The sequence below is a fragment of the Prunus avium genome, chromosome 4, assembly GCF_965620075.1.
Source record: "Prunus avium chromosome 4, drPruAviu1.hap1.1, whole genome shotgun sequence".
In the NCBI taxonomy this organism is placed as follows: Eukaryota; Viridiplantae; Streptophyta; class Magnoliopsida; order Rosales; family Rosaceae; genus Prunus; species Prunus avium.
Genome location: NC_142287.1, coordinates 23,300,148 through 23,325,825, shown reverse-complemented (window position 1 = coordinate 23,325,825; position 25,678 = coordinate 23,300,148). Strand labels below are relative to the sequence as shown.

At 34.7% G+C, this 25,678-nt stretch overlaps 1 protein-coding gene across 1 annotated transcript; it reads left to right on the top strand.

Annotated features, from left to right (window-relative positions):
* The first annotated feature begins 16,044 nt into the window (after positions 1-16,044).
* LOC148295067 ((-)-alpha-pinene synthase-like) lies at positions 16,045-18,720 on the top strand. Its single transcript, XM_088251958.1, has 7 exons — positions 16,045-16,225; positions 16,453-16,732; positions 16,847-17,219; positions 17,325-17,543; positions 17,643-17,781; positions 17,884-18,132; positions 18,207-18,720. The coding sequence occupies exons 1-7, from the start codon at positions 16,085-16,087 to the stop codon at positions 18,498-18,500; spliced, it is 1,695 nt and encodes a 564-aa protein (XP_088108084.1). The 5' UTR covers positions 16,045-16,084; the 3' UTR covers positions 18,501-18,720.
* The last annotated feature ends 6,958 nt before the right edge of the window (positions 18,721-25,678 follow it).

Sequence of the window (25,678 nt, the reverse complement as noted above, 5' to 3'; positions counted from 1 at the left end):
ATAAAAAATAAACGTCTGGGCTTCGGATTTTATTGTGGGTCGGGTTTTCACCGTTGTTTAGGTTTCAAGGTGGGTTAACTTTCTTTTGGGTTGGGCTTTTAATTGTTTGGGTTTTGGTTTGCGTAAGACTGTCTGTTTAGGGCTTTTTGTTTCGACTGTTTTACTGTTTCATTTCTTTTTATTTGTTTGTTTGTTTTGTAATTTTTTATTTTGTAATTATTTTATTTTATTTTATTTTTGTTTTTTGTTTTATTTATTTATTTATTTGCTTTAATACCTTCAATTGTTATGTTTGACATTGCTTGTGCCTAAATTTTAAACATTGAGGACAATGTTCATTTCTAGGTTTGGGGGTATTGGAGTTTAGCATGTAAATTTGGTTTTTCCTTAATTTATTTTTTTTATTTTTTTATTTGCTTGTTTTTATTTTTATTTTATTTTGTTAAGTCTTGCTTTTATTTTGATTTTGATTTTGATTTTGATTTTATTCACTTTCCGAACACATTTGATGAGATTGTGATAAATGTTTGCATGACTTAAATGAAAATTGAATTTTATTTATTATTTATTTTGTTTTCCTTGTAAATTTTTATTGTAAAAAAAAAATTAATTAATTAATTAATTTGGCATCGTTCTAGCATGACATGTTCGAAACCTTCTTTGCACTTGCCATTTGTTTCATAATTTTCCAATTAAAGGATTTGCATGACCCAAATAATTGTATCAAGCATAAATTAGACTTATATAACCATATAATGTGAGCTTTTGAGCCTTGTGCTTCATTTCATGAGTGTTATACACATACTCTTATTTTCTTGTCATCAAAGTTGTTGTTTGATCTCATTATTCATTGATTTGGTTGATCACTTAAAAGTCATTCATTCTTATGCAATTTGACTTCATGACATTTTAAGAAGTGATATTAAGGCCTTCTTTGGATCGTTTGTGCCTTTCAAGCTAACCTTATGCATGCTTAAGCATGATTTTCCATTGTTTACCATTTTGAGCCTACATGTAAACCTTTTCTTTCATTTTACCAATTATATTTCCTCACCTTAGCCCGAAAAACAAATATTTACCTTTCTAAGGAATTCATGAGCTCTAATTCGGATGTGTTTTTCAGGCTAAGTTTGGGAAGGGATATTACATCAAAAAAAAAAAAAAAAAAAAATCACACAATTGGTGAAAGAAAAGAGAAAGTTGTGATTAAGTGGCGGTTGTTTGAAAATTCATTTTTGGGCCTTCAAAATAATTTGGTGTTTGGAAAGGAGTTTGAATCAATGTAAATGAAGGTATAAGGAGTTTTGATCATGTAAAAGAAAAAAAAATCTAATCGTGATGATTCGAAGTCTTGTAAACAATTGTTTTATGCTCTTACATTGCGAGTTCCTTGGACTTTGTATTATCCATACCTTTCATTTCTTACTCACCTTACACCCTTGGCCCCATTACAACCTATACTAAAGACCTAAATTGATCTTAAATGTCATGTGGTTGAATTGCATCCATTTTTCTACTTTTAAGTGTTTGGCATCCTTCTTGAGATCATATTAATGCAAGTTCTTCATTTTCCTATTTTGAGTTAAGTCCCTTATGATTTAACTCTAAATCATGTTTATAATTGAGTGTTGCATTGTAGCCCTCTTCTGAGTGATTCATTTGTGAGAGGACAACTTCGGTGAGATTTGAAGTAGCATTTGTGCTTGGTATGATTTTTGAAATTGTGTGAAAACTAAGATTGGGGAATTTGTTGCATTTGGCTATCACACTAATACACTTTGAACATGTTATGTTTTGAACTTTGCCGCCTTGTAAATAATGTCTAAAATTGAGCTTTTAAACTTTTGAGTCATGTGCATGAGTCATTTATCTTCATAAAATGTTCGGAAAGATTGTTTTGAGTTTTATTTATTTATTTTTATTTTTATTTTTGTTTTGTTTTTGTAATTATTTTTGTTTTTGTTTTTTATTTTGCTTACGGACTAACAATCTTTTAAGTTTTCTAATTACCTTGTTTTACAGAGTCAGTAAAACGTTTGTGGGTATCGTATCTGTTAAACCCTCAGGAGACACAACTCCTCCTACTAGGGATGCCTAGAGGTTTAAAGGCTTGTTGCATATGCTCAATGCAATCGAGTTACCTACGAAAGTGGTCTAGTTAACTTCTTGTTTGTTTTTATCTTTGTTTTCCTTTTGTTTTGCTCGAGGACTAGCAAAATCTAGGTTTGGGGGTATTTGATCGGTTCATAATTGTATATCATTTTGTACCCTTCTAGCTTATGATTTGGTTATGTTTTTGAGTTAAACTTGTGCTTTTAATCCTTTTTGTGTTTATCTTTCAGTTCATTGAGCTTTAGGTAATAATGAGGGCTTTGGATAGTAAATGATGCAATCCATGCATGTTAGGGCCTAATTTGGATGAATGGATGAAGAGCTTAAAGACAAACTCAATTTTGGCTACAGTCCCCTGCCAGCCCAGTTTCGTAGGTCATATTGCAAGCTTTGTTTCAGCAACCTACATAGCTCGGATGAGGCCACATTCTTCATGAAAGTTGTTCCAATGGGTGTATACTATAACATATCCGAAATTCAGCCTCATTGGATAATTGTGGAGTCTGTTACCTAGCAAACACAGAGCCATGCTCAGGATGGATTTTATCAGCGCGCAAAATGAGTTAGCAATTTGTTTTGGCCTTAACTTCCTCCTCCGACCTTGGATTGACCCAAATGATATATGGCTGGAAAGAAGACATTCTGAACTTCAAGTTTGAGTGCTTAAAGTCTTAATTTGCTTAAGGGAAGCCCAATTCGTAAGCCCTTGAAGTTGCTGGTCATGCTGACCTCAGGATGAGCTATTATTTCTGGTTGGAAGCTTGGTCATGGTGACATGAAGATGAGCTAGGGCTGCTGGTGGGATTTATTAGTGAAGTGCATCAACCATTTCAGATTTTATAATGGAAGTGTTGTATGCATTAGTGAAGTGCATCAACCATTTCAGATTTTATAAAACAAAGTGTTGTATGCATTAGCCATACTTAATTCAGATTTTCAGCTTCCTTAGGCCTATATATAGTGAGGTTTCCCAAGCTTGTAAACACACCCCAAGGGGGGGAGCTCTCAAACACTTCTCTAGAGCTCCCTTCCCTTCTCTCCCTCAAATTCTCTTAGTTTCCTTTGTAGTTCTCAATTGTTGTAATAAGATCATTCTACTAAATTTTCTTCTCCAAATCTCTCAAACACTTCTCCCATCTCTAAAGTTCTCCAAACACTTCTCCTCCCTTCTCCAAATTTCCCAAACACATTTCCCTTCTCTTCCAAAAGTCTCCATGTCTCAAACACTTCACAAACACCTTTCTCTCCACTCCCTAAGTTCCCAAAGTCTCCAAGTTCACAAACATTCTCCATGTTCTCCAAACACTTTCTCAAACAACTCTCTACTTCTACTTTCTTCTCCAAAAAGCCTCCATATCCTCAAACACTTTTCCCAAACACTTCTCCTTTCTTCCTCAAAGTTCTCTTAGTCTCTCTTTAATGTTTTCTTAGTTGTAATTTATTTTTCTTGTAATGTACATTCTTTCTTAAGTATTCAAGTTTGATAAGTTTCCAAGTTTCAATTATGGTTTTTGTTCTTATTCATTATGCTTATAAGTTAATATGCTAGTTTGAATGATTGATCACCATTTAGGCTTGCATGTTAGCTATCTTGGTTTGAATTAAGAGTAGACACCATGCTTTAATTCGAATTGAACTATGAATAGGAAGAGTATGTATGGACATTCGACAACAGGGATTAGATACATGCTTGGTTGTTTAAATTGTTCTTCTATGCTTAATGGGTTCCTAATGCTTAATTTTAGGTTAGACAACAAATGATCAAATTAGGGAATTAGGAACACAAGGTTATGACCACACACCATGGCTTAATCATACATTAGCTAGAATCAATCCGTTAATCTAATTGAACTTGGGAACTTATCTACTTGAGTTAGTTATTTTCTTTCTTCCTTGTTTTATTTATTTCCTTTTTTTTTCATTTCTGTTTTGTGTAGGGAAAATGAATTGGATCATTCAATCACCAATCCTCGTGGGATCGACCTCGCACTTACATATGCTATACTACCAAACGGCTCGTGCACTTGCGAGTATCACAAGTTGAGGATGCAACTGAATCCATTTTGGTGCAGCTGAAATCCACACAACACCAGCACGGTCTACCGTGCGTCGAGATGGTGATGTGGTTTGGATAGGATGGTTTAAGTGGTGTGCCTGTTTTGAGTCTGACTTCTAATCAAACGATTATGGCCGAGAGAGGAACTGATCTCGGCCGTCAGGTTCATGGCCTGAGCTACAAAGCCGTTTAGTGGTGGTGTTGATGGTGGGTTTTGGGCGGTGCTCCAGCGCGTTGCTCAGAGAGCGACAGTCGTATGATATATGGGGTGAGTGAGAGCGTAACAGAGATGGTGCTCCGGCGCCTTGGAAATCAAGGGTCGTATGATATATTGATGAATGGATTCTCCTTACAGTCTATCACTACTCCTAGGAAAGCAAGTAAAGGTATTGAAAGTGCATTACAGGAAAATATAATTTGCTCCGTGGGAGGCTTTTGGTTTGGTGTTTGAACCCTTTGAATGTAGCTTGAGCTTGGTATTTATAGGAAGAGCTCTGGAGGAGTAATCGAGGCTGAAAATCCGCATGATGGAGCCTGATCAGAGCAAGTGGATAGTCCAATCGACATTTGGGATCGTGAAGCATGGTAGTGTGACCCCATAAATCCTGGTAAATCTCGGCCGCCGCCCTGATCGTGGGTTCTGCGCCTCTGGCCGTGGGGACGCATTTAATGCCCTGGTCCGGTGGTTGGTGATATGACCTCAAGTTGTAAGAATATTTGTAAGAATGTTTGCGCCTAACCACTCTGATTTTTATCACCAAATCCTGACTTTAGTTACTTCCCCTCTTCCCTCGTGCATTAAATGCCTTTTTGCTGCTAGTGGGTTTGCTAGTCAGAGGCGTTACTTCATTAAATGAAACGTGGGACCCTGCTGCCACATGGCGATTGGACTCTAATATCTTTGGCCGTGTCTCTTTCGTCCTTCGGCCTCGGCCCATAATGCCGCGGTCGAGGCCGAGATGATTATGCCTTTGCAACTTTTCCTTTGTCTCTGGGAAGACAAAATGCTACGTTCCAATTTATGAATAGGTGCTAGGGCCGAGCGGAAACTCCTTCGGTCATTTTTACGACCGTGATTTATTAGGCACAAACAGCCTTTAATTTAGGGATATGATTTTCCCACTCCCTTTTTTTCCACTTACACTCCCTTTTGCTTTTTAATACTTTTTAATCAATCTTATTCTTTCTCTTTCTATTCTACCCTTACCCTACATTAATTTCTTTTTACTTCACTTTTGTATTAGTTCTTTTTCTTTATACTTAATTTTCCAACTTGCACTCCATTTTCAGTATTTTTTTTTTCCTTTAATCAAGTAAGAAATTAAGTTTTTTAATACTGAAAATGGAGTGTAAGTTGGAAAATTAAGTATAAAGAAAAAGAAATAATATAAAAGTGAAGTAAAAAAGAAATTAATGTAGGGTAATGATAGAATAGGAACGAGAAAGAACAAAATTGATTAAAAAGTATTAAAAAGCAAAAGGGAGTGTAAGTGGAGAAAATGGGAGTAGGGAAATCAACTCCCTTAATTTATGTAGAATGTTAAGAATTTCCCTAAAAAAATGTTCTTATTTGTCTATCCACCACGATTGATGTGGCCTATATGTAAGTTAAAAATGAGCAGATATTGTAAGGATTCATAACTTTAAACATTATTTTTGTCAATTCTAAAATATCCCTCCTCCAATATCGCTTGTATAAAAAGGAAAAAAAAAATAACGATGAAATTGTTTCTAACCCAAACCATGAGGTTCAAAGTGTAATTGACAAAAAAAATTGAATACGCAAACGAAAAAGAAAAGTCCTGAATTTGTACGTTACTTTCAATTTGCACCCTCAACTTTTTTTTGTGGAAAATTAAGTACACGAACTAATTTTTATTGCCAATTCCCCCTTACTATCTAAATCAACAACATATCATTCAATAGTGTGTCAAATCATTAAAAAAAATATAATTTTTTTTTTAAATATTAAAGAAAAAGAGAACAAAAACAAAAACAAAAACAAAAAAATCCTAGTCACAAACACATAACCCACCCTCCTTCCACGATCTCCCCTTCTTCCTCTTGCGTTTTTCTTCTCCTCCCATAACCCCATGACCACCACCCTCCACTCCCAGTCCAATCCCTCACTCCCACCCCACATACCCCCTCCCCCTTTCTGTTTTTTTCACCCCTGAACCCAGCTTGCCCCCGGGTCTTTCTTCTCCTCCCATTTCCCCATGACCACCACCCTCCACTCTTAGACAAATCCCCCACCTCCCCCTTCTATTATTTTCAACCCTTGAACCTAGCCCACCCCCTCACCCCGAGACCAATCCCCCACCGCACCAGGGACGGAACACATGTTCTGTAGCTTTTAAAATCCCAGCCCAAAAAATAATTATAGCCTAGCCAGCTCCAATTGAATATCCTATTATCCTAGTCCTACCCTTCTTAGGAATCCAATTGAATATCCTAGTCATGCCTTCACGTGGGGAATAAAACTTATAAAAGGGAGAATAGGAAAGCTGCAGCCTACCGCACATAGGATTAAAAATAAAAAAAAATAAAAAAAATAAAAACAAGAAAAAAGAGAATGCACGTAGCAGGTGGAAAAAAAGGAAGAAAAGTTGAAGAAATTGTATAACTGTTTCTTAGAGTTGTCGACTTTGTCAGGTACGGTAAGCTTCTCTCAATTTGTTGATGTTGAAATTTGAGAATTTTTTTGGATTTTATTTAGTATCAATTACAGATTTGCAATTGAGACTTATGATTTATTTATCAATTAGTGATTTACAATTGGAGCTTATCAATTTCAGTTTATGAGTTATGAATTATCAAATAGGATTTGTAATTGATTTTGATGTTCTTGCTTATCCAATAGGTTATACTTTAACTTTATAATGTCGGATCATCCTCCAAATCCTAAGAGATCAAAGACTATTAGGGATTTTTTTCAAAAGAAATAATGAAGAGAATTTGCTGATAATATAGATAATGAGTCAATAATTAATGATTTTAATTTTATGAAGACTCGAAGGGTGCAACTTATATAGTGTTATTTGAGAGGTAAGGCTCATTATGTCCCCCCCTTGAGTAGATGTATTATTAATTTTTTGTTATTTGAGAGGTAAGGCTCATTATTATCGAGTTTTCTATCTACTTAGTATGTTTATATGTAAGGTAAATTTAGCCCAATCAAGTTTGAAATCCTGGGTCCGTCTCTGCACCGCACAAATCCCTCCCCTCTTTAACACCCCATGGTTTTCTTCTCTTCCATGACCATCACGCTTCTCACTTCTAATTTTTACCCTCAGACACATTCCCTCCCCCCTCCCAAAAAAAACAAACCTTCATCCCCTTCCGCCTCTTGTTTCTCCCTCTCTCTCTCTCTCAATTGATTTTTTTTCATTTTAAAATTCATATTATATTATTTTATAGTATTTAATTATTTTAAAATATAAAATGACTAATTTGACCTCATATTTAACGGCAAATTAGATTAAATGTTGAGATTTTGACGCTAGGGGGGAATTGGTGATAAAAATTAGTTCATGTACTTAATTTTCCAAAAAATAAGTTGAGGGTGCAAATTGAAAGTAACGTACAAGTTCAGGAGGTAAATCGATAGTTAACCCAAAAGAAATATTTTTTTTTTAAAAAAAAAAAAGTTGAGCTTCTATGTTCTAACCGAAAAATAAATATAAAATAATAATAAAATAGCATAAGAAAAACTTTACATGGTCCCACCAAACATTCACGGGCTAGCTACATAAAATGCTGGTGACTGGTGAGTACGCCAATGGGTTCTACCACAGTGGTGGTGATTTCACCTTTCTTCCCATCCGCTCGAAACCCCATGTGTGCACATTAGTGCTTGAGCGCCCTCCCCTTAGAGTAGCCTATCGTTGTATATATAAAAAAATGCAGGTAAGTACTTATGCAGTAAACACGTTAATTTTTTAACATTCGTTTTGGTCCGATTTAACTTTTGGATATACAATCACTTCTCTTCTGACCCTCAGATTAATATGCAGATGCCATGTCCCAAAATTCATCACTTTGTCTTTGCCTTCGTTCAATCATTTTCAAGCAAGCAGCTAAAATTGTAAAAAATACTAATAATTTATTGGTGAAAATATAAAGGGCTTTTTAGATATAGGTCCATTTTCATCAAGATGTAATGAATGCAATCCACATGCTTTTTCTTTTCAATTGCAGTCCATTCTCACCAAGTAATCAATTATGTCTATAATTTAAAAAAAAAATTACAGTATATGCCATTATCATAAAAAGGAATTATATGAAAATACTTTTCCTAAATTTTGATGTTTCTATGTATGTGTGTGTGTGTTTCCCTTATATATGACGTTTCCTCTTATATATATATATATATATATATATATATATATATATATATATATATATGTACCTACCTTATAGGTAAAAAAAAAAATTCTTGAGTTTTCTTAAGTAATTTTTTCTAGAGTTTCATATATATACATACATACCTGCCTTCTAGGTAATAGGTGTTTTTTTTTTTTTTGTGTGGTTTTCCAAAGCAATTTTGTATGGAGTTTTATCTCAATATGAGTTTAAAGATCCATAACCAAGGTACTATATGAGTTCAATTACCTGGGCTAGGGGGTATAACTACCTATACTAGAGGTAACTTATGAATTTAATTACCTTGACTAGAGTTAATTTATGGGTTTAATTACATGCACAAGAGGTGTATGCATAGGTACCTTACCTATTGTTAATGTATGAAGTTTCCATGAACTCTTATTACAAATTTTAAGGTAGGTATACCTTGGGAAATTTTCAAAATTCAATTAAATTCAAATCAAATATGATAATTAATATCCTACAAATCAATAACTTACCGGTTTTACAAATCCATAATTTAACTTATTTATGTTTTAGGGGCATAATTGGAACAAACAAATAAATAATTAATTAATTAATTAAATAAAAGTAAACATCAATAAATTGAAAAAGGCATGTAATCTTAGGTGGTGCAAAAGTCAAAGGACTTGGATCAATAACAACTTCTATGTGGATCACATCCAAAATCTCTCATCATAATTGGACTTATTCCAAATTTTCTATAATAATAATGGTGTAGTGGGTATTGAGGTTTATGAGATTATCAATCCCACCACCTGATCACTCTCATGGGAAGCCTTTGATCCACAAAGAAAGTGCCATGGCAAGTCCTAAACCTAAGAGCTCTAGGGCTTCTAGCATGGGAAGAAAGGTAAGAAAAGTACTGGGGTTCAGCTGTTATAGTGGAAAATTCCATTCAAAAGTTCTTGAACCCTAATTTTAGAACTGTATGATTAATTACAGGTGCTTAATTACTTTTGCATTCATGTTTATGCTTGGATCAATATCTATTGTAATTACCATTAGTGCTACTTTAATCAGGTTTAAGAATTAAAGAATGTAAATTGCAATAGGAAGAGTGTAATTTCTTCAAATTTTATGTTATAAGAATAATGTTTAGCAGCTGCTATAATGATCTTAAACCTTTCTTCTTTTCCTCTATAATTTGTGTAAGAAAAACTGATAATAGTTTATTAGATCAATTAAAAAGGTACAAAGAGAGCCATCCAAGTAGCAGTACGACGGACATGAGTAAAACTTCTCCACTGACTCGAGCCAGCTCTATAATTTATTTTTTTAAACAGAAATTCTATTTAACCCTAAATGCCAAGGAAGTGGGATCTCATATTCTCTTATTTGCATAAACATGCATGTGAGAGACACATGTAATGTGGCAGTGTGGCTTGGCAATGTTTCTGCATGATAGTAACACATAATTACTAGGCTTAACTACTACAGTGCACCTTGAAACATTGGTCAATTCTCACTTTACCCCCTCAAAGTTAAAGTGACTCACTTTGCCCCCTTGACCAAGGTTTGATGTTCCACATTGCCCCTACCGTTAACTCCATCCAAAAGTCCGTTTGATGACGTGGCAGGGGTGTTTTAGTAATTTTGTGCATCTAAATTTTTTAATTACTTTAAAAAATTAAAATACAAACATACAATTGAAAATAGAATAGATTTTGGGGAAAAAAAAAAAAAAAAAAAAAAAAAAAACCCCTACCAAAAACCCCTTCCCTCTCTATCCTTGTAACCCACCAAACATACAATTAAAATACAAACATACAATTGAAAAAAAAAAATCTAGGTGCCCAAAATTACTAAAACACCCATGCCACGTCATCAAACTTAACAAACTTTTGGATGGAATTGACGGTATAGGGCATTGTGGAACATCAAAGGGTCAAGGGGGCAAAGTGGGTCACTTTAACTTTAAAGGAGTAAAGTGAGAATTGACCAATGTTTCAAGGTACACTATAGCAATTAAGCCTAATTACTATGATTAAACACTTTGGATGCTATTGGGGAAACATTTTAAACATACACGTGTCACACCGCCATATAATATTAAACTCATGTTATTATATGTATTTAATTTATAACATTATATTCTCAAATATAAATTATCGTCCGCTCATATTATAATATGTGAATTAGTAATCACCTAACAATATGAAAGTCACACCCAAATGTTTTTCCATGTTACTATCTTGTGCTAATTAGAAACAATATGAGCCACGTGTATGTTGATTGCCTTTTGTTGTCACAAATCTCGCCTTGTTTCCAGGACATGTCATATTTGAAGGAAATGACAAAAATGGCCCTGACCCATACCAGTTAATAAACTAGGAAGAGAATTAACTCTTATGAACACCACTCTTATTTCTTTGGACACCCGCTTTGTGATTTGAACATGCTCTCAACACCTAAAACAAATTAGTATTCTTTCAAGCATGCTTATACTTTTACTTATTTAAAATATTTTTCTTTGAACACTTGAAATTTGTCCTTCACTCAACAGTTGATAGAACTCGATCGTCTCCTCCCTCCAAAATTATGCACAATGAATAAACAAATCATCTTCTATAATCATTCATAGGAGAAAAAAATGTGATACTTTTCCTCCTTTACTTGAAACAAGTTAGTCAAGAATTCGCATGTTCTTTAAATTAAATCTTGGTCCAAACCTGAGCGTTAGATCAAGGAGATGCAGGGGTAAATGCTCTTAACCAATGGCGGACCCATGAATTTTTCAATTTAGGTGCAATTTTTAAAGGCTAAGAGCTCAAAAAAAAAAGACAAAAAAAGGAGCAACATTGTAGAAATCATCATCATCATCATCATCAATAACATGGTCATGATACGCAACATGTATACGTTCCAGTGCTTCTTTGATCTCTCTTTCAAAATGGTATGCCACATGAAGACGCTGGATTGCATCAATTAACTTGAGCTGATGTGCAAAACCATAATCACCTCCAGCATTAAGATTTATGAACACTTCCCTCCTCACCATTTCTTTCAGTTCGTCAACCTGTTTCTGGAAATAGGCCGCATGAGTTATCTGTCATCATCAACAAGTACTTAATTAAATCATCATGAGCAAAACCATGTAAACATTTTTTGTTACAAAAACTTTTTTCTTTTTTGTTTATAGAAAATTTTTGGGTTGGGTGGTAGAGGTAAGCTCCAACAAAGGGCAGTTGAGGTTTGATGACTATATCTTAGTAGGAAATCTCCATATCATGGGGCTTTGTTTACCGACTTGACCATTTCCACAATTACTAACCACATGCGTAGCTTATTTTGTCTTTTTTCGAGAAATGAACTAAATTACAAAGAAACCCACGTGGGATCTGTAAACTAAATATATCAAAAACACAAACGATTTAGGGCCCGGTCGTTTACATTTTCAAGGGCCATTTGAAAACTAGCTCCAGGCTCCAGGCTCCAGGCTCCAGTCACCAGACTCTCCAACCCTATAAGTGGCTGCATTGCTGCATCCCAACTGAACCATTAGGCATAAAACTACCACCACTCCAATGGTTCCTGCACTGCCTCTTCCCTGCTCAGACATCTTACATTTCTCAAACACCAAAAACGAGCAGCTCAGCTTTTTGTTTGTGAACCAAAAAACGGCCAACCTAGCTTTATACAGAGGGTTTCAAAGCTGATTTATATTTTAGAAAATTTGGAATAAGTCCAATTATGATGAGAGATTTTGGATGTGATCCACATAGAAGTTGTTATTGATCCAAGTCCTTTGACTTTTGCACCACCTAAGATTACATGCCTTTTTCAATTTATTGATGTTTACTTTTATTTAATTAATTATTTATTTATTTATTTGTTTGTTCCAATTATGCCCCTAAAATATAAATAAGTTAAATTATGGATTTGTAAAACCGGTAAGTTATTGATTTGTAGGATATTAATTATCATATTTGATTTGAATTTAATTGAATTTTGAAAATTTCCCAAGGTATACCTACCTTAAAATTTGTAATAAGAGTTCATGGAAACTTCATACATTAACAATAGGTAAGGTACCTATGCATACACCTCTTGTGCATGTAATTAAACCCATAAATTAACTCTAGTCAAGGTAATTAAATCCATAAGTTACCTCTAGTATAGGTAGTTATACCTCCTAGCCCAGGTAATTGAACTCATATAGTACCTTGGTTATGGATCTTTAAACTCATATTGAGATAAAACTCCATACAAAATTGCTTTGGAAAACCACAAAAAAAAAAAAAAAAACCTATTACCTAGAAGGCAGGTATGTATGTATATATATGAAACTCTAGAAAAAATTACTTAAGAAAACTCAAGATTTTTTTTTTTTACCTATAAGGTAGGTACATATATATATATATATATATATATATATATATATATATATATATATATATATATATATATAAAAGAGGAAACGTCATATATAAGGGAAACACACACACACACATACATAGAAACATCAAAATTTAGGAAAAGTGTTTTCATATAATTCCTTTTTATGATAATGGCATATACTGTAATTTTTTTTTAAAATTATAGACATACTAATTGATTACTTAGTGAGAATGGACTGCAATTGAAAAGAAAAAGCATGTGGACTGCATTCATTACATCTTGATGAAAATGGACCTATATCTAAGAAGCCCTTATTATTACTACTAGTCCTCGAGATGCTCTAACGTAATTACTACTAGTCCTCGTTTAAACTTTAAACAAACACCACTCACATAGTCATGCTTAAAATTAAGTGGGTCCCATTTTTATTTGTGGTACCAAAACCAAACTATTTGACGGTCTTTATTAAAGAGCAAAATAAATATCTTTTGTTGTTTATTTAAGAATCTTTTCTATGTTTCATAAAATTTCAAGAGACTTGTTCATCAAAAATTAAATAAATTCCAAAGAGAGTTTGATAATATTTTGTGGGGATCACGTGTTTATTGGCGGCAAAGGAAAATAAAAGAAATACAAGTTAAAAAGATAATACAAATCTCACGTGGAGCTTCATAGATGCACAGGCACAAGATACGCTGGCTGAGTCACACCGTATGTCGACTACGCATGATCGCAGCCCCCCACGTGTTCTTAGAACATTCCAAAAGTCTTTTTCAGCCATCATGGGTTGTGCTATTCTGCTGCACATCTAGAACCATAATTCAATCACCACCGTACATGACCTTTACTGGCACTGGCAGTGATTGTGAAAAATGTTAGCAGATCAACGTCGGTCCACGTGAAAGAAAACCATGCACTGTTGCACACTCACCCTTCATTGCTTTTTCTGGCTTTCATAATTTCACGGTCACAAACAAGTTGATGAAATATGACCAATCAATAATCCGAACCAATAAAGCTTGTCGCACAATTATTCATTGAAAAACTGTATCAAGACAATGTGGGGACATTATTTTTTGGGCCATAGTTTTATAAAGCATTTAGTGCAAATAAATAAAGTTTTACAAAATTTATATATAATTGGTAGGTTAGATCAATTATTCTATCATTCTACACTTCGTCACGGGACATAAAAATAATTTGATTTTCTTTCTACAATAACAAGTGATACAAGCAAGTAGAAAAATCATATATTAAATTGTATCAAATCTAATTGAAATCTGATGGATTTGACACTAAGGGGAAGTCTAATCGGTCTTCCAATCTACATTTCATATCAACAAAACTAAAAAAGTAAATTTGAAAGAGGTCTTAATGAAATTATTAGCAGCAAGGCAAGGTTCAACGTTTAATAATTGATTTTAACTCCTTCTTTTTAAGGCAAGATATCGTGTTGTAATTTTTAAAGAGAAAATATATATCCACCAAGATTAAGATCTTTGACTTTCAGAGAAGGCTTACATATAGTGAGATTGATTGATTGCTTTGCTAATGGTACAGAGGGATGTCAAAATGTTACATGTTAAATGGTAGTGAGAGTACGCTTTGAGTTAAAAGTGATGAGCAGAAATGCCAAATGTTTAGTTTTGAGTTTTTCTCCCGAAATAATTTATATATGGATTTTTATATAATATATCATGCTAAAATGAACTTATTTATGAAGATCTTATTTGTCAGAGTAGTCGGTTGAACTTAACTTGGAGCAATTTTCTTGGTGTGAAACATTTTCTACATTTGTCGCATCTTAATTTGAGCAAACTAGTAAAAAAATACAAAGAAAAAAATGTTAATCATCACATAGACATGTAAAAATACCGTTATAAAGGAGGAAAAGTATCACATTTTTTTCTCCTATGAATGATTATAGAAGATGATTTGTTTATCTATTGTGCGTAATTTTAGAGGGAGGAGACAATTGAGTTCTATCAACTGTTGAGTGAAGGACAAATTTCAAGTGTTCAAAGAAAAATATTTTAAATAAGTAAAAGTATAAGCATTCTTGAAAGAATACTAATTTGTTTTAGGTGTTGGGAGCATGAGCGGGTGTCCAAAGAAATAAGAATGGTGTTCATAAGAGTTCTCTTCCTAGTCTATTATAACTGGTATGGGTCAGGGCCATTTTTGTCATTTCCTTCAAATCAACATACACGTGACTCATATTGTTTCTAATTAGCACAAGATAGTAACATGGAAAAATACTTGGATGTGACTTTCATATTGTTAGGAGATTACTAATTCACATATTATAATATGAGCGGACGATAATTTATATTTGAGAATATAATGCTATAAATTAAATACATATAATAACATGAATTTAACATTATATGACGGTGTGACAGTTACATTGAATAATTTCTCCACCAAACCCCTCGTTAATTAGTTTCTAATCAGTCATGGAAAAAATGTTTCAAAAGCTTAAATCATTTTATACAAAAAGTAGAAGGGCAAAAGTAAGACTAAAACATAAATATAATAACATGAGTTGTAAACACATATTGCAGCAGAATCCTCAGTTGTAATAACATGTGTGTGTTTACATGTAAACAAATCATTGCAGTTGTAAATACATATTGCAACACATGTGTTTAAATAAGTATAATAACATGAGTGGTAATTTCTCCACCAAACTCTGGTTAATTAGTTTCTAATTAGTCATGGAAAACAAATGTTTCAAAAGCTTAAATTTTTTTATGCATAAAATAGAAGAGCAATAGTAACATATGCATATGCAACACATGCAACACGTGGACATTAACATATGCATATGCGTTAATGCATCTATATCTTTAATTGTTGCTCAAAGGACCCAAAAGAATAAAAAAAGGTGCATATATCTCATAGGTTGCTCAAAGGACCCAAAAGAATAAAAAAAACAAAAACAAAGGAAGCAAACAAATCTTGCTGATTCACCCTGGCCCCTTAATTGTTGTCTTACGTGAGACAACAATTAAAAACAATCCCATAAGAAGAACCTGAGACAACACTTGCACCATGCATACTATTACGTGATTTTTTATATATTAATCTACTTTCTGGTATGCATCTCGATCCTTGCCTATATATACACGATTGTACAAGCATTGTGATCTACACCGACTAAGCTTTCCCTTCCCTACGAAAAAAAGCATGCAAACTATGTCTGTCCAGGTTGGTTCAGCAGCTCAACCACAAAATGCTAACCCAGAAGAAATTGCTCGTAGGACAGCAAATTTTCACCCAAGCATTTGGGGAGATCAGTTCATCAATTATGATGATTCACAAGACATGGTATGTAATGGATATCATGCATGCACATGTCATATATAACTTTTTTTAACTCTTCTGGAACAAATATTTATGATGTTCGTTTGATTGTGTGGTTTAGATTCATAATTTGCCAACGAAAGTCTTTCGCAAGAGAACATTACTCTTTCTCAAGAGAACATTACTTTTTCTCATTAACTATATGCAAGTTATTTCAATTTTATAAAAACTTCTTCGATTTGTTGCTGCAGATTTCTCATGCTCATAAGCAAGGGCAGGTTGACGAACTAAAAGAAGTTGTGAGGAGGGAAGTATTCACAACTAGTGCAGGTGATCTTTCACATCAGCTCAAGCTAATCGATGCAATCCAGCGCCTTGGCGTGGCATACCATTTCGAAATAGAAATCGAAGAAGCACTGGAACGCATGCATACTACATTTCATGACCATGACAGTGATGATGATGGTGATCTATACAATGTTGCTCTTTGTTTTCGACTACTCAGACAACATGGACATAATGTTTCGAGTGGTAGGTTTATATAGGAATTAATTCATATGCTTGTGGAGTGTGGTGTGAGAGACTTTGGGCTACTATTATTCTAGTTCTTATCTTTTTGTCCTTTTTTTTTACCATCACAACCAGATATATTCAACAAGTTCAAAGATGAAAATGGTAGATTCAAGGAAAGCTTAATTGCTGATGTGTCTGGCATGCTAAGCTTTTATGAAGCAACACATCTGAGGGTGCATGGAGAAGATATACTAGAAGAGGCTCATGCTTTCACCACAACTCACCTTGAGTCCGCAACAACCCGTGTAAGCAATCCATTGGCTGCACAAATAACTCAGGCCTTAGAGAGACCTCTGAGAAAAAGTCTAGAGAGATTAGGTGCCAGGCGTTACATGTCGATCTACCAAGACGAAGCTTCACATAATGAGTGCGTGTTGAAACTTGCAAAGTTAGATTTCAATCTTGTTCAGCCTTTACACAAAAAGGAGCTACAAGAGATTACTAGGTAATATAATGAAGTCTCTCTTTTAATTATATCTGTGTGCATGACATGAGGGATCTACTTGCAAAGTTCAATTTGGGAGTAATATATTTACATATAAATGTTTAGGTGGTGGAGAGCACTAGACTTTGAAAGGAAGCTGCCATTTGCAAGAGATAGGATGGTGGAGTTGTACTTTTGGATAGTGGGAGTGTATTTTGAGCCTCAGTATTCTGTGGGGAGAAAAATTATGACGAAAGTGAGTGTCTTGCTAACGATATTGGATGATATCTACGATGCATTTGGCACATTTGAAGAACTAGTGATCTTTACGGAAGCAATTGACAGGTTAATAATTTGAAACAAACAATTAATTCTTGCTGTTTTTGTTAGAGAATATTCATTCAATTTGTCTCAAAACTCTCCTAATTTAATTGTCTGTTTCAGGTGGGATCTCAATTGCAGTAATGAACTCCCTGACTACATGAAAATATTTTACCATGCACTCTTGAATCTTTTCAATGAAATTGGGGACGAGATGGTCAAGGAAGGAAGATCATACCGAGTTCCTTATGCAATACAAGCTGTATGTGAAACATGATTTACACACAACTTAATTTGCTTTGAAAATATAGAACACTTTCGTTCTTGCGCAATTGATCATTTTTCACTGGTATATATGCCTCAGATGAAAGATCAAGCTCGATCCTATTTCAATGAGGCCCGGTGGCTCCACGAAGGACGAATTCCAAGCATGGAGGAGTATATGAGTGTTGCAACGGTTTCTATAAGTTACACCTTCCTTACAACCATCTCTTTACTTGGAATGGGAGATATTGTAACGAAAGAGTCATTTCAGTGGTTGCTCAATGACCCCAAAATTGTCAGAGCTGCAAACACCATTTTCAGGCTCATGGATGACATTGTTTCGACCAACGTACGTATAAATTATAGTAATTATGTATACGCATATGATCCGAAAAGACATTAATTTTGGATTTTATTTTTCAGTTTGAGAAAGAAAGAGGGCATGCTGCTTCCAGTGTTGATTGCTACATGAAGCAATATGGGGTCTCAGAGCAAGAGACCGTTGATGTTTTTAAGAAACAGATTATGGATTTATGGAAGGACATAAACGAGGAGTTTCTCAGACCAACTGCTGTGCCGATGCCTGTGCTTAAGCGGGTTCTTAATTTAACACGAGTGGCTGATCTTCTTTACAAGGGGGAAGATGGCTTCACACGTGTTGGGAAGGTCACTAAAGATAGTGTTGCTTCAGTCTGTATTAATCCTGTGCCGCTGTGAGTTGGATAAGATGGCCTTTTGTACAAGCGTGGATTTGATCGAGTCTTTTCTAGGGAAGGGGGTGTTGGGCCCCGCCCAGTTTGTTTGGAATAATGTGTGTATTGTTTCTTTCTCCTAAGATTTTTACCTTTTATTTTGCATGTGTGTATCTTCTTATAGATATGTTTGGCCAGACGAAGTTCAACTTTAATAAAGAAATGTCAGTTCTTGAGTTTTGATTTATCTGTCTTCTTTAATCATTTTCAATAATTTATTCTTGAATGGTAGAAGATCATCCAAAATCGTTTTCAAAGCTTATTCCAAGTTAAGAAAATACACAAGCTAGAACCTCTACTCCTCCAGGAACTATATCACCACTAGCTTTCTTTCTTCCTTTATCTTCTTCCTCTTTCTCTCTCTCTCCCAAGAACTCTTACTTTGCATGCGATGCATGCAGTATGCAACCTCAAATAGCACACAAGGTTTTTGTGTGTTTTCATTTGTTTGTGCAACTTAACTTCCTATATATATACAAGGAACAAGTCGGTTCCTATTGGAGGAGAAATTTTTAAATGTTCCAGGTACACCACGTGTCTGGTGTACCATCCAATAAACATAGAACATGTGGAATTATTATCCAACCTATTGCATTTCTTCTTATGACATGTGGAGGACTGCATTGGACATATTACATATGTCTTCCGTCTATTGGATGGTACACCAACCACGTGGTGTACCGGGAACACTCAAAAATTACTCAATTTTTGGGTGTTCCGGGTACACCACGTGGCTAGTGTACCATACAATAGACGGAGAACATATGGAATATTTCCAATACAGCCAGCCACATGTCATAAAAAGAAATGCAGTAAGTTGGAAAATAATTTCACATGTCCTCCGTCTATTGGGTTTAGGAACATATAAAAATTTCTCATTAAATACATATCCATATATATATATATAAATTCTCTTATGCGGACATCCGGACGTTATTATCGTGCGGACGCCGTGTATTTTGTATTACCCTCTCTGTTTTCCTGCCTGTTTACAATGGGATCCGCACGATAATAACATGCGGACATCCGGATAAGAGAATAACTGTATATATATATATATATATATATATATATATATATAAGTTATAAACTAAATATGTAACAAAATATTTACTTTCCTTAAATATAATATATATATATATATATGTATATGTATATATACATTTATTTATTTAAAAATACGGGGTTTCACAATCCCCTTTCCCCTCCTCTTTCTCCCTCCCTCCCCCCCCCCACTCTCTCTCTATAATTGATAATTTTCATTTTAAAATTTTTATTATATTATTTTATAGTATTTAATTATTTTAAAACATAAAATGACTAATTTTCCTTCATATTTAATGGCAAAGTGGATGAAATGTTGAGATTTATACGGCAGGGGAGAATTGGTGATAAAATTTAGTACGTGTACTTAATTTTTGGAAAAAGAAGTTGACGGTGCAAATTGAAAGAGCGTAAAAATTCAATTGATTAATATAAAATAACAGAAGAAAAAGTTTATATGGTCCCACCAAAAGTTCAAGGGCTAGCTACATAAAATGCACGTGAGTACTTATGCAGTAAACACGTTAATTTTTTAACATTCGTTTTGGTCGATTTAATTTTTAGATATACAATCACTTCTCTTCAGACCATCAGATTAATAATGCAGATGCCATGTCCCAAAAGTCATCACCCTGTCTTTGCCTTAGTTCAATCATTTTCAAGCAAGCAGCTAAAAATTGTACAATAATATAATAATAAATTTAGTTTTTATTTATTGGTGAAAATATAAATCAGCTTTTGAATATAAAGCTAGGTTGGCCCTTTTTTGGTTCACAAACAAAAAGCCGAGCTGCTCTTTTTTGGTGTTTGAGAATTATAAGATGTCTGAGCAGGGAGGAGGCAGTGCAGGAAACATTGGAGTGGTGGTAGTTTTATGGCTAATGGTTCAGTTGGAATGCAGCAATGCAGCCACTTGTAGGGTTGGAGAGTCTGGTCGCTGGAGCTATATTTCAAATGGCTCTTGAGTCTTGAAAATGTAAACGTAAATCGTTTGTGTTTTTGATGTATTTAGTTTACAGATCCCGCGTGGGTTTCTTTGTAATTTAGTTCATTTATAAAAAATATAAAAAAAATTAAAAAAAAGAAGAAAAAAAGCTACAACACATGGATGTGGTTGGTTAGTAATTGTAGAGATGGTCAAGTCGGTAAACAAAGCCCATGATATGGAGATTTCCCACTAAATTGTCGACAAAAGCAATCAAGCAAGAAGCCCAAGAGATATAAAAGGCCAATTAGACTGTCGTCCTATAAATTCTCGAGAAGGCCAATATCCAAGTGCTTATTCAGATTTCAGGGGTTTTTTTAATGAAAAGGATGTCATCGAGCTCAGTCATAACCAACTCTTTTACAACAAGATCAATGCCAACGAGGAGGTGGTTTGGAGATTCAACTACGTCGTCAAACCTCAACTCTAGCTTTGCCCTTTGTCATCTACAATCATACTCTCTATTTTTAGTTAAAATTTAGCTAAAAACATACAAAAGCTATTTTAGTAGCTCTTTATGAAATTTTAACTCCAATCATACTCTCTAGTTTAGGGACTCATAAATGCTATAACTCTTTTTTAATTGGTTCATCTATATATATATATATATATATATAGCATTAATTAAGGTTTAAAATACTTATAAAATAAAACAACATTCAATTATAGGGAGCCACTATGAGTACTTTCTCTCTTTTCAAAATTAGGAGCTCCTAGATTTCTTCCTATTTTAGGAGATGGATAGGGAGCATGGTTGGAGTTATATTTTTCCAAATCCTCCCTAAAATTTGTCTAAAGAGGTGATTTTGGGAGCCCATTGTAGAGCATTCACAATCATGCTCTCTATTTTTTAGTTAAATTTTAGCTAAAAACATATAAAAGTTATTTTAGGAGCTCTCTATAAAATTTAAACTATAATCATACTCTCTAGTTTAGGGAGTCATAAATGCTATAACTCTTTTTTTATTGGTCCATCTCTATTGAAAAAAAAATAGTTAACATTAAATAAATGTTTGAAATACTCATTAAATAAAGTAGCATTAAATTATTGGAAGCCACAAGGAGTCCTTTCTCTATCCTCAGATAGAGGAGCTCCTAAAGGTCTCTATATTTTAGGAAGTGGATAGGGAGCATGGTTAGAGTTTTATTTTTACAATTCCTCCTCCTTAAAATTTGTCTAAGGAGGTGGTTTTAGAGAGCCCATTGTGGATGCTCTTAATCTTTAAAAATTGCATATGAACTGAAAAATTCCTGAATCCACCACTGATTAAGAGCATTTACCATTGCATCTCCTTGGTCTCATGTTTAGGCCATACCAAGATTTAATTTGAAGAACATGCAAATTCTTGACTAACTTGTTTCAAGTCTGACTAGCTCTAATTAGGCCTGTAAAAATAACATTAGAAAGGAGGAAACGTATCACATTTTTTTCTCCTAAGAAAGATTATAGAAGATGATTTGTTTATCCATTGTACGTAGTTTTGGAGGGAGGAGACAATCGAGTTCTATCAACTGTTGAGAGAAGGACAAATTTCAAGTGTTCAAAGAATTTAAATAAAATAAAATAAGTATAAGCATTCTTGACAGAATACTAATTTGTTTTAGGTGTTGAGAGCATGTTCAAATCACAAAGCGGGTGTCCAAATAAATAAGAGTGGTGTTCATAAGAGTTCTCTTCCTAGTCTATTTAACTGGTATGGGTCAGGGACATTTTTCGTCATTTCCTTCAAATATGACATGTCCCGGAACAAGGCGAGATTTGTGACAACAAAAGGCAATCAACATACATTTGGCTCATATTGTTTCTAACTAGCACAAGATAGTAACATGGAAAAATAGTTGGGGTATGACTGTGTCATGTTGTTACGTGATTATTAATTCACATGTTATAATATGAGCGGACGACAACTTATAAATGAGAATATAATATTATAAATTAAGTACATATATAATAACATGAGTTTAACATGATAGGGCAATGTGAGAGTTACATTGAATAACTTCTGCTTTCACCAAATAAAAAATTCTCCACCAAACCCTCGTTAATTAGTTTCTAATTAGTCATAGAAAAAACGTTTCAAAAGCTTAAATATTTTAACGCTAATTGCCCCACCAAACTCTGGTTAATTAGTTTCTAATTCGTCATGGAAAAAAAATGTTTCAAAAGCTTAATTTTTTTTATGCATAAAGTAGAAGAGCAAAAGTGAGACTAAAACATAAATATAATAACAGGAGTTGAAAACACATATTGCAGTAGAATCCTCAGTCTCAGTTGTAATAACATGTGTGTGTTTACTGTTGTAAACAAATCATTGCAGTTGTAAATACTATTGCAACACATGTGTTTAAATAAATATAATAACATGGTATGGGTCAGGGCCATTTTTGTCATTTCCTTCAAATATGACATGTCCCGGAACAAGGCGAGATTTGATTTGTGACAACAAAAGGCAATCAACATACACGTGGCTCATATTGTTTCTAATTAGCACAAGATAGTAACATGGAAAAATATCTGGGTGTGACTTCCATATTGTTAGATGATTACTAATTCACATATTATAATATGAGCGGATGATAATTTATATTTGAGAATATAATGTTATAAATTAAATACATATAATAACATGAGTTTAACATTATATGGCGGTGTGACAGTTATATTGAATAATTTCTCCACCAAACCCTCGTTAATTAGTTTCTAATCAGTCATGGAAAAAATGATTCAAAAGCTTAAATCTTTTTGTACAAAAAGTAGAAGAGCAAAAGTAAGACTAAAACATAAATATAATAAACACATATTGCAGCAGAATCCTCAGTTGTAATAACATGTGTGTTTACACGTAAACAAATCATTGCAGTTGTAAATACATATTGCAACACATGTGTTTAAATAAATATAATAAGATGAGTTGTAATTTCTCCACCAAACTCTGGTTAATTAGTTTCTAATTAGTCATGGAAAAAAAATGTTTCAAAAGCTTAAATTTTTTTATGCATAAAATAGAAGAGCAAAAGTGAGACTAAAACATAAATATAATAACATTTATTCCTAAGATTTTCACCTTTTATTTTGTATGTGTGTATCTTCTTATAGATATGTTTGGCCAGACGAGACAAAGTTCAACTTTAATAAAGAAATATCTGTTCTTGAGTTTTGATTTATCTGTCTTCCTTAATCATTTTCAATCATTTATTCCTGAATGGTAGAAGATCATCCAAAATACTGGGTCCCTCCTCAGTTTCTCTACAGCATAATTTTTTGTACAATGATCACCTTTAAAAGTTGTCACATGTTGTTTTTCTTTTAGTACAAGCTATAGTCTAAACTACATGGGAGGGAGATTTCTCACACACACAACTATTATGTTATTGGGGTTCAAACCCAATGACAGTACTTGCCCCGAATTCCTCAGAATCCGTGACAAACCCTGTGGTTTTTCCGACATCAAACTGATGTCGGGCCCACTTACTAACAGTATCCTCCTTTTTGAACAAAAGAAAAGAGGCTTGAGACTTTTTGCCAAAATTTTGGTAGAGTCTCCCCTGAAAAATAGACTTTTCCCAAAAAATTCAACCTGTCAAAACACAATAATAATTCCCAACTAGCAGAATGCACAATACAATAGCATACAATTTATAGAATAGGCCTCCGACCTTACATCCAACCCTAACATGGGCGATAACAGAGCAATTCTAAAAAAATTCAGTTTACAAACTCAACAAAGTTCAATGGGAATAAAAACAAATAAAGATTGTCCTACAGAAGCTTAGGGCTCGGAAATTCAAGTCTCGGCTCAACCGCTCGACTCAGATCAAGCTATTGCCTGGGGGGCGCAAAAAAAAACTTGTGAGTGGACAAAAACAAAGTTTTATTATAATTCAAAACAACATACTAACCCCACCTTTTAGAAAACGATGCTAAAAACATGCAATTGAAACTATTCATACGTAATCAATATGAAACTGAGGTACTCTCATTGTTTGCCGCGCAAATCTCACGGCCTGGAGTTCCGGGCCGAGGGGATGTGCGTTAACACGGGGTTCCTGCTTTTGGGTGCGGTGCGGTTGTGCCCGGGCATGCCAGCACGGTCTACCGTGCGTCGATGTGTTGATGAGTGTTGGATGAATAATTGGTGCGCCTGTTTGAACTCGTCTTCCTAATCAAACGATTGTAGCCAAGAGAGGAACTGGTCTCGGCTGTTAGGTTCACGGCCTGAACTACAAGGCCGTTAAGTGATGGTGTTGGTGGTGGGTTTTGGGCGGTGCTCCGGCGCGCTGCTCAGGGAGCGACGGTCGTGTGATATATGGGGTGAGTGAACGAACAACAAGGATGGTGCTCCGGCGCCTTGAAAATCAAGGGTCGTATGATATATTGATGAATGAATTTTCCTTACAATCTAACACTACTCATAGGAAAGCAAGTAAAGATATTGAAAGTGCATTACAGGAAAAATAAGTTGCTCCGTGGGAGGCTTTGTTTTGGTGTTGAACCCTTTGAATGTAGCTCGAGTCTTGTATTTATAGGAAGAGTCCCTGGATGAGTAATCGAGGCTGAATTTACGCATAGTGGAGTCTGATTAGCGCAAGTGGGTGTCCAATCGACATTTGGGATCGTGAAGCATGGTGGTGTGACCCCAGAAATCGTGGTGAATCTCGGCCGCCGCTCTTGATCGTGGGTTCTGAGCTTCTGGCCTTGGAGACGCATTTATGGCCTGGATAGCTGTTGAACTAATATATGAGGCTGTCAGAATTTCTGTGAGAATGTCCACGTCTAATCACTCTGATCCTCATCACCAAATCCTGACTTCAGTCACTTCCCACCTTCCCTCATGCATTAAATGCTTCTTTGTGGCCAATGGGTTTGCTGCATTAAACAGGCACTACTTCATTAAATGAAGCCTGGGACCCTGCTGTCACGTGATGATTTGCCTTTAATGCCTTGGCCGCAATTTTGTTCGGCCTCGGCCTCGGCCTACGCTTGAGGCCGAGATGATCATGCCTTAGCATTTCTTCTTTTATCTTTAGGAAGGCGAAGTACCCTGGCGAAACGCTGCGTTTCAGCTTCTGCGAACAAGTGCGAGGGCCGAGAGAAAGGGCTCCTTCGGCCAGCT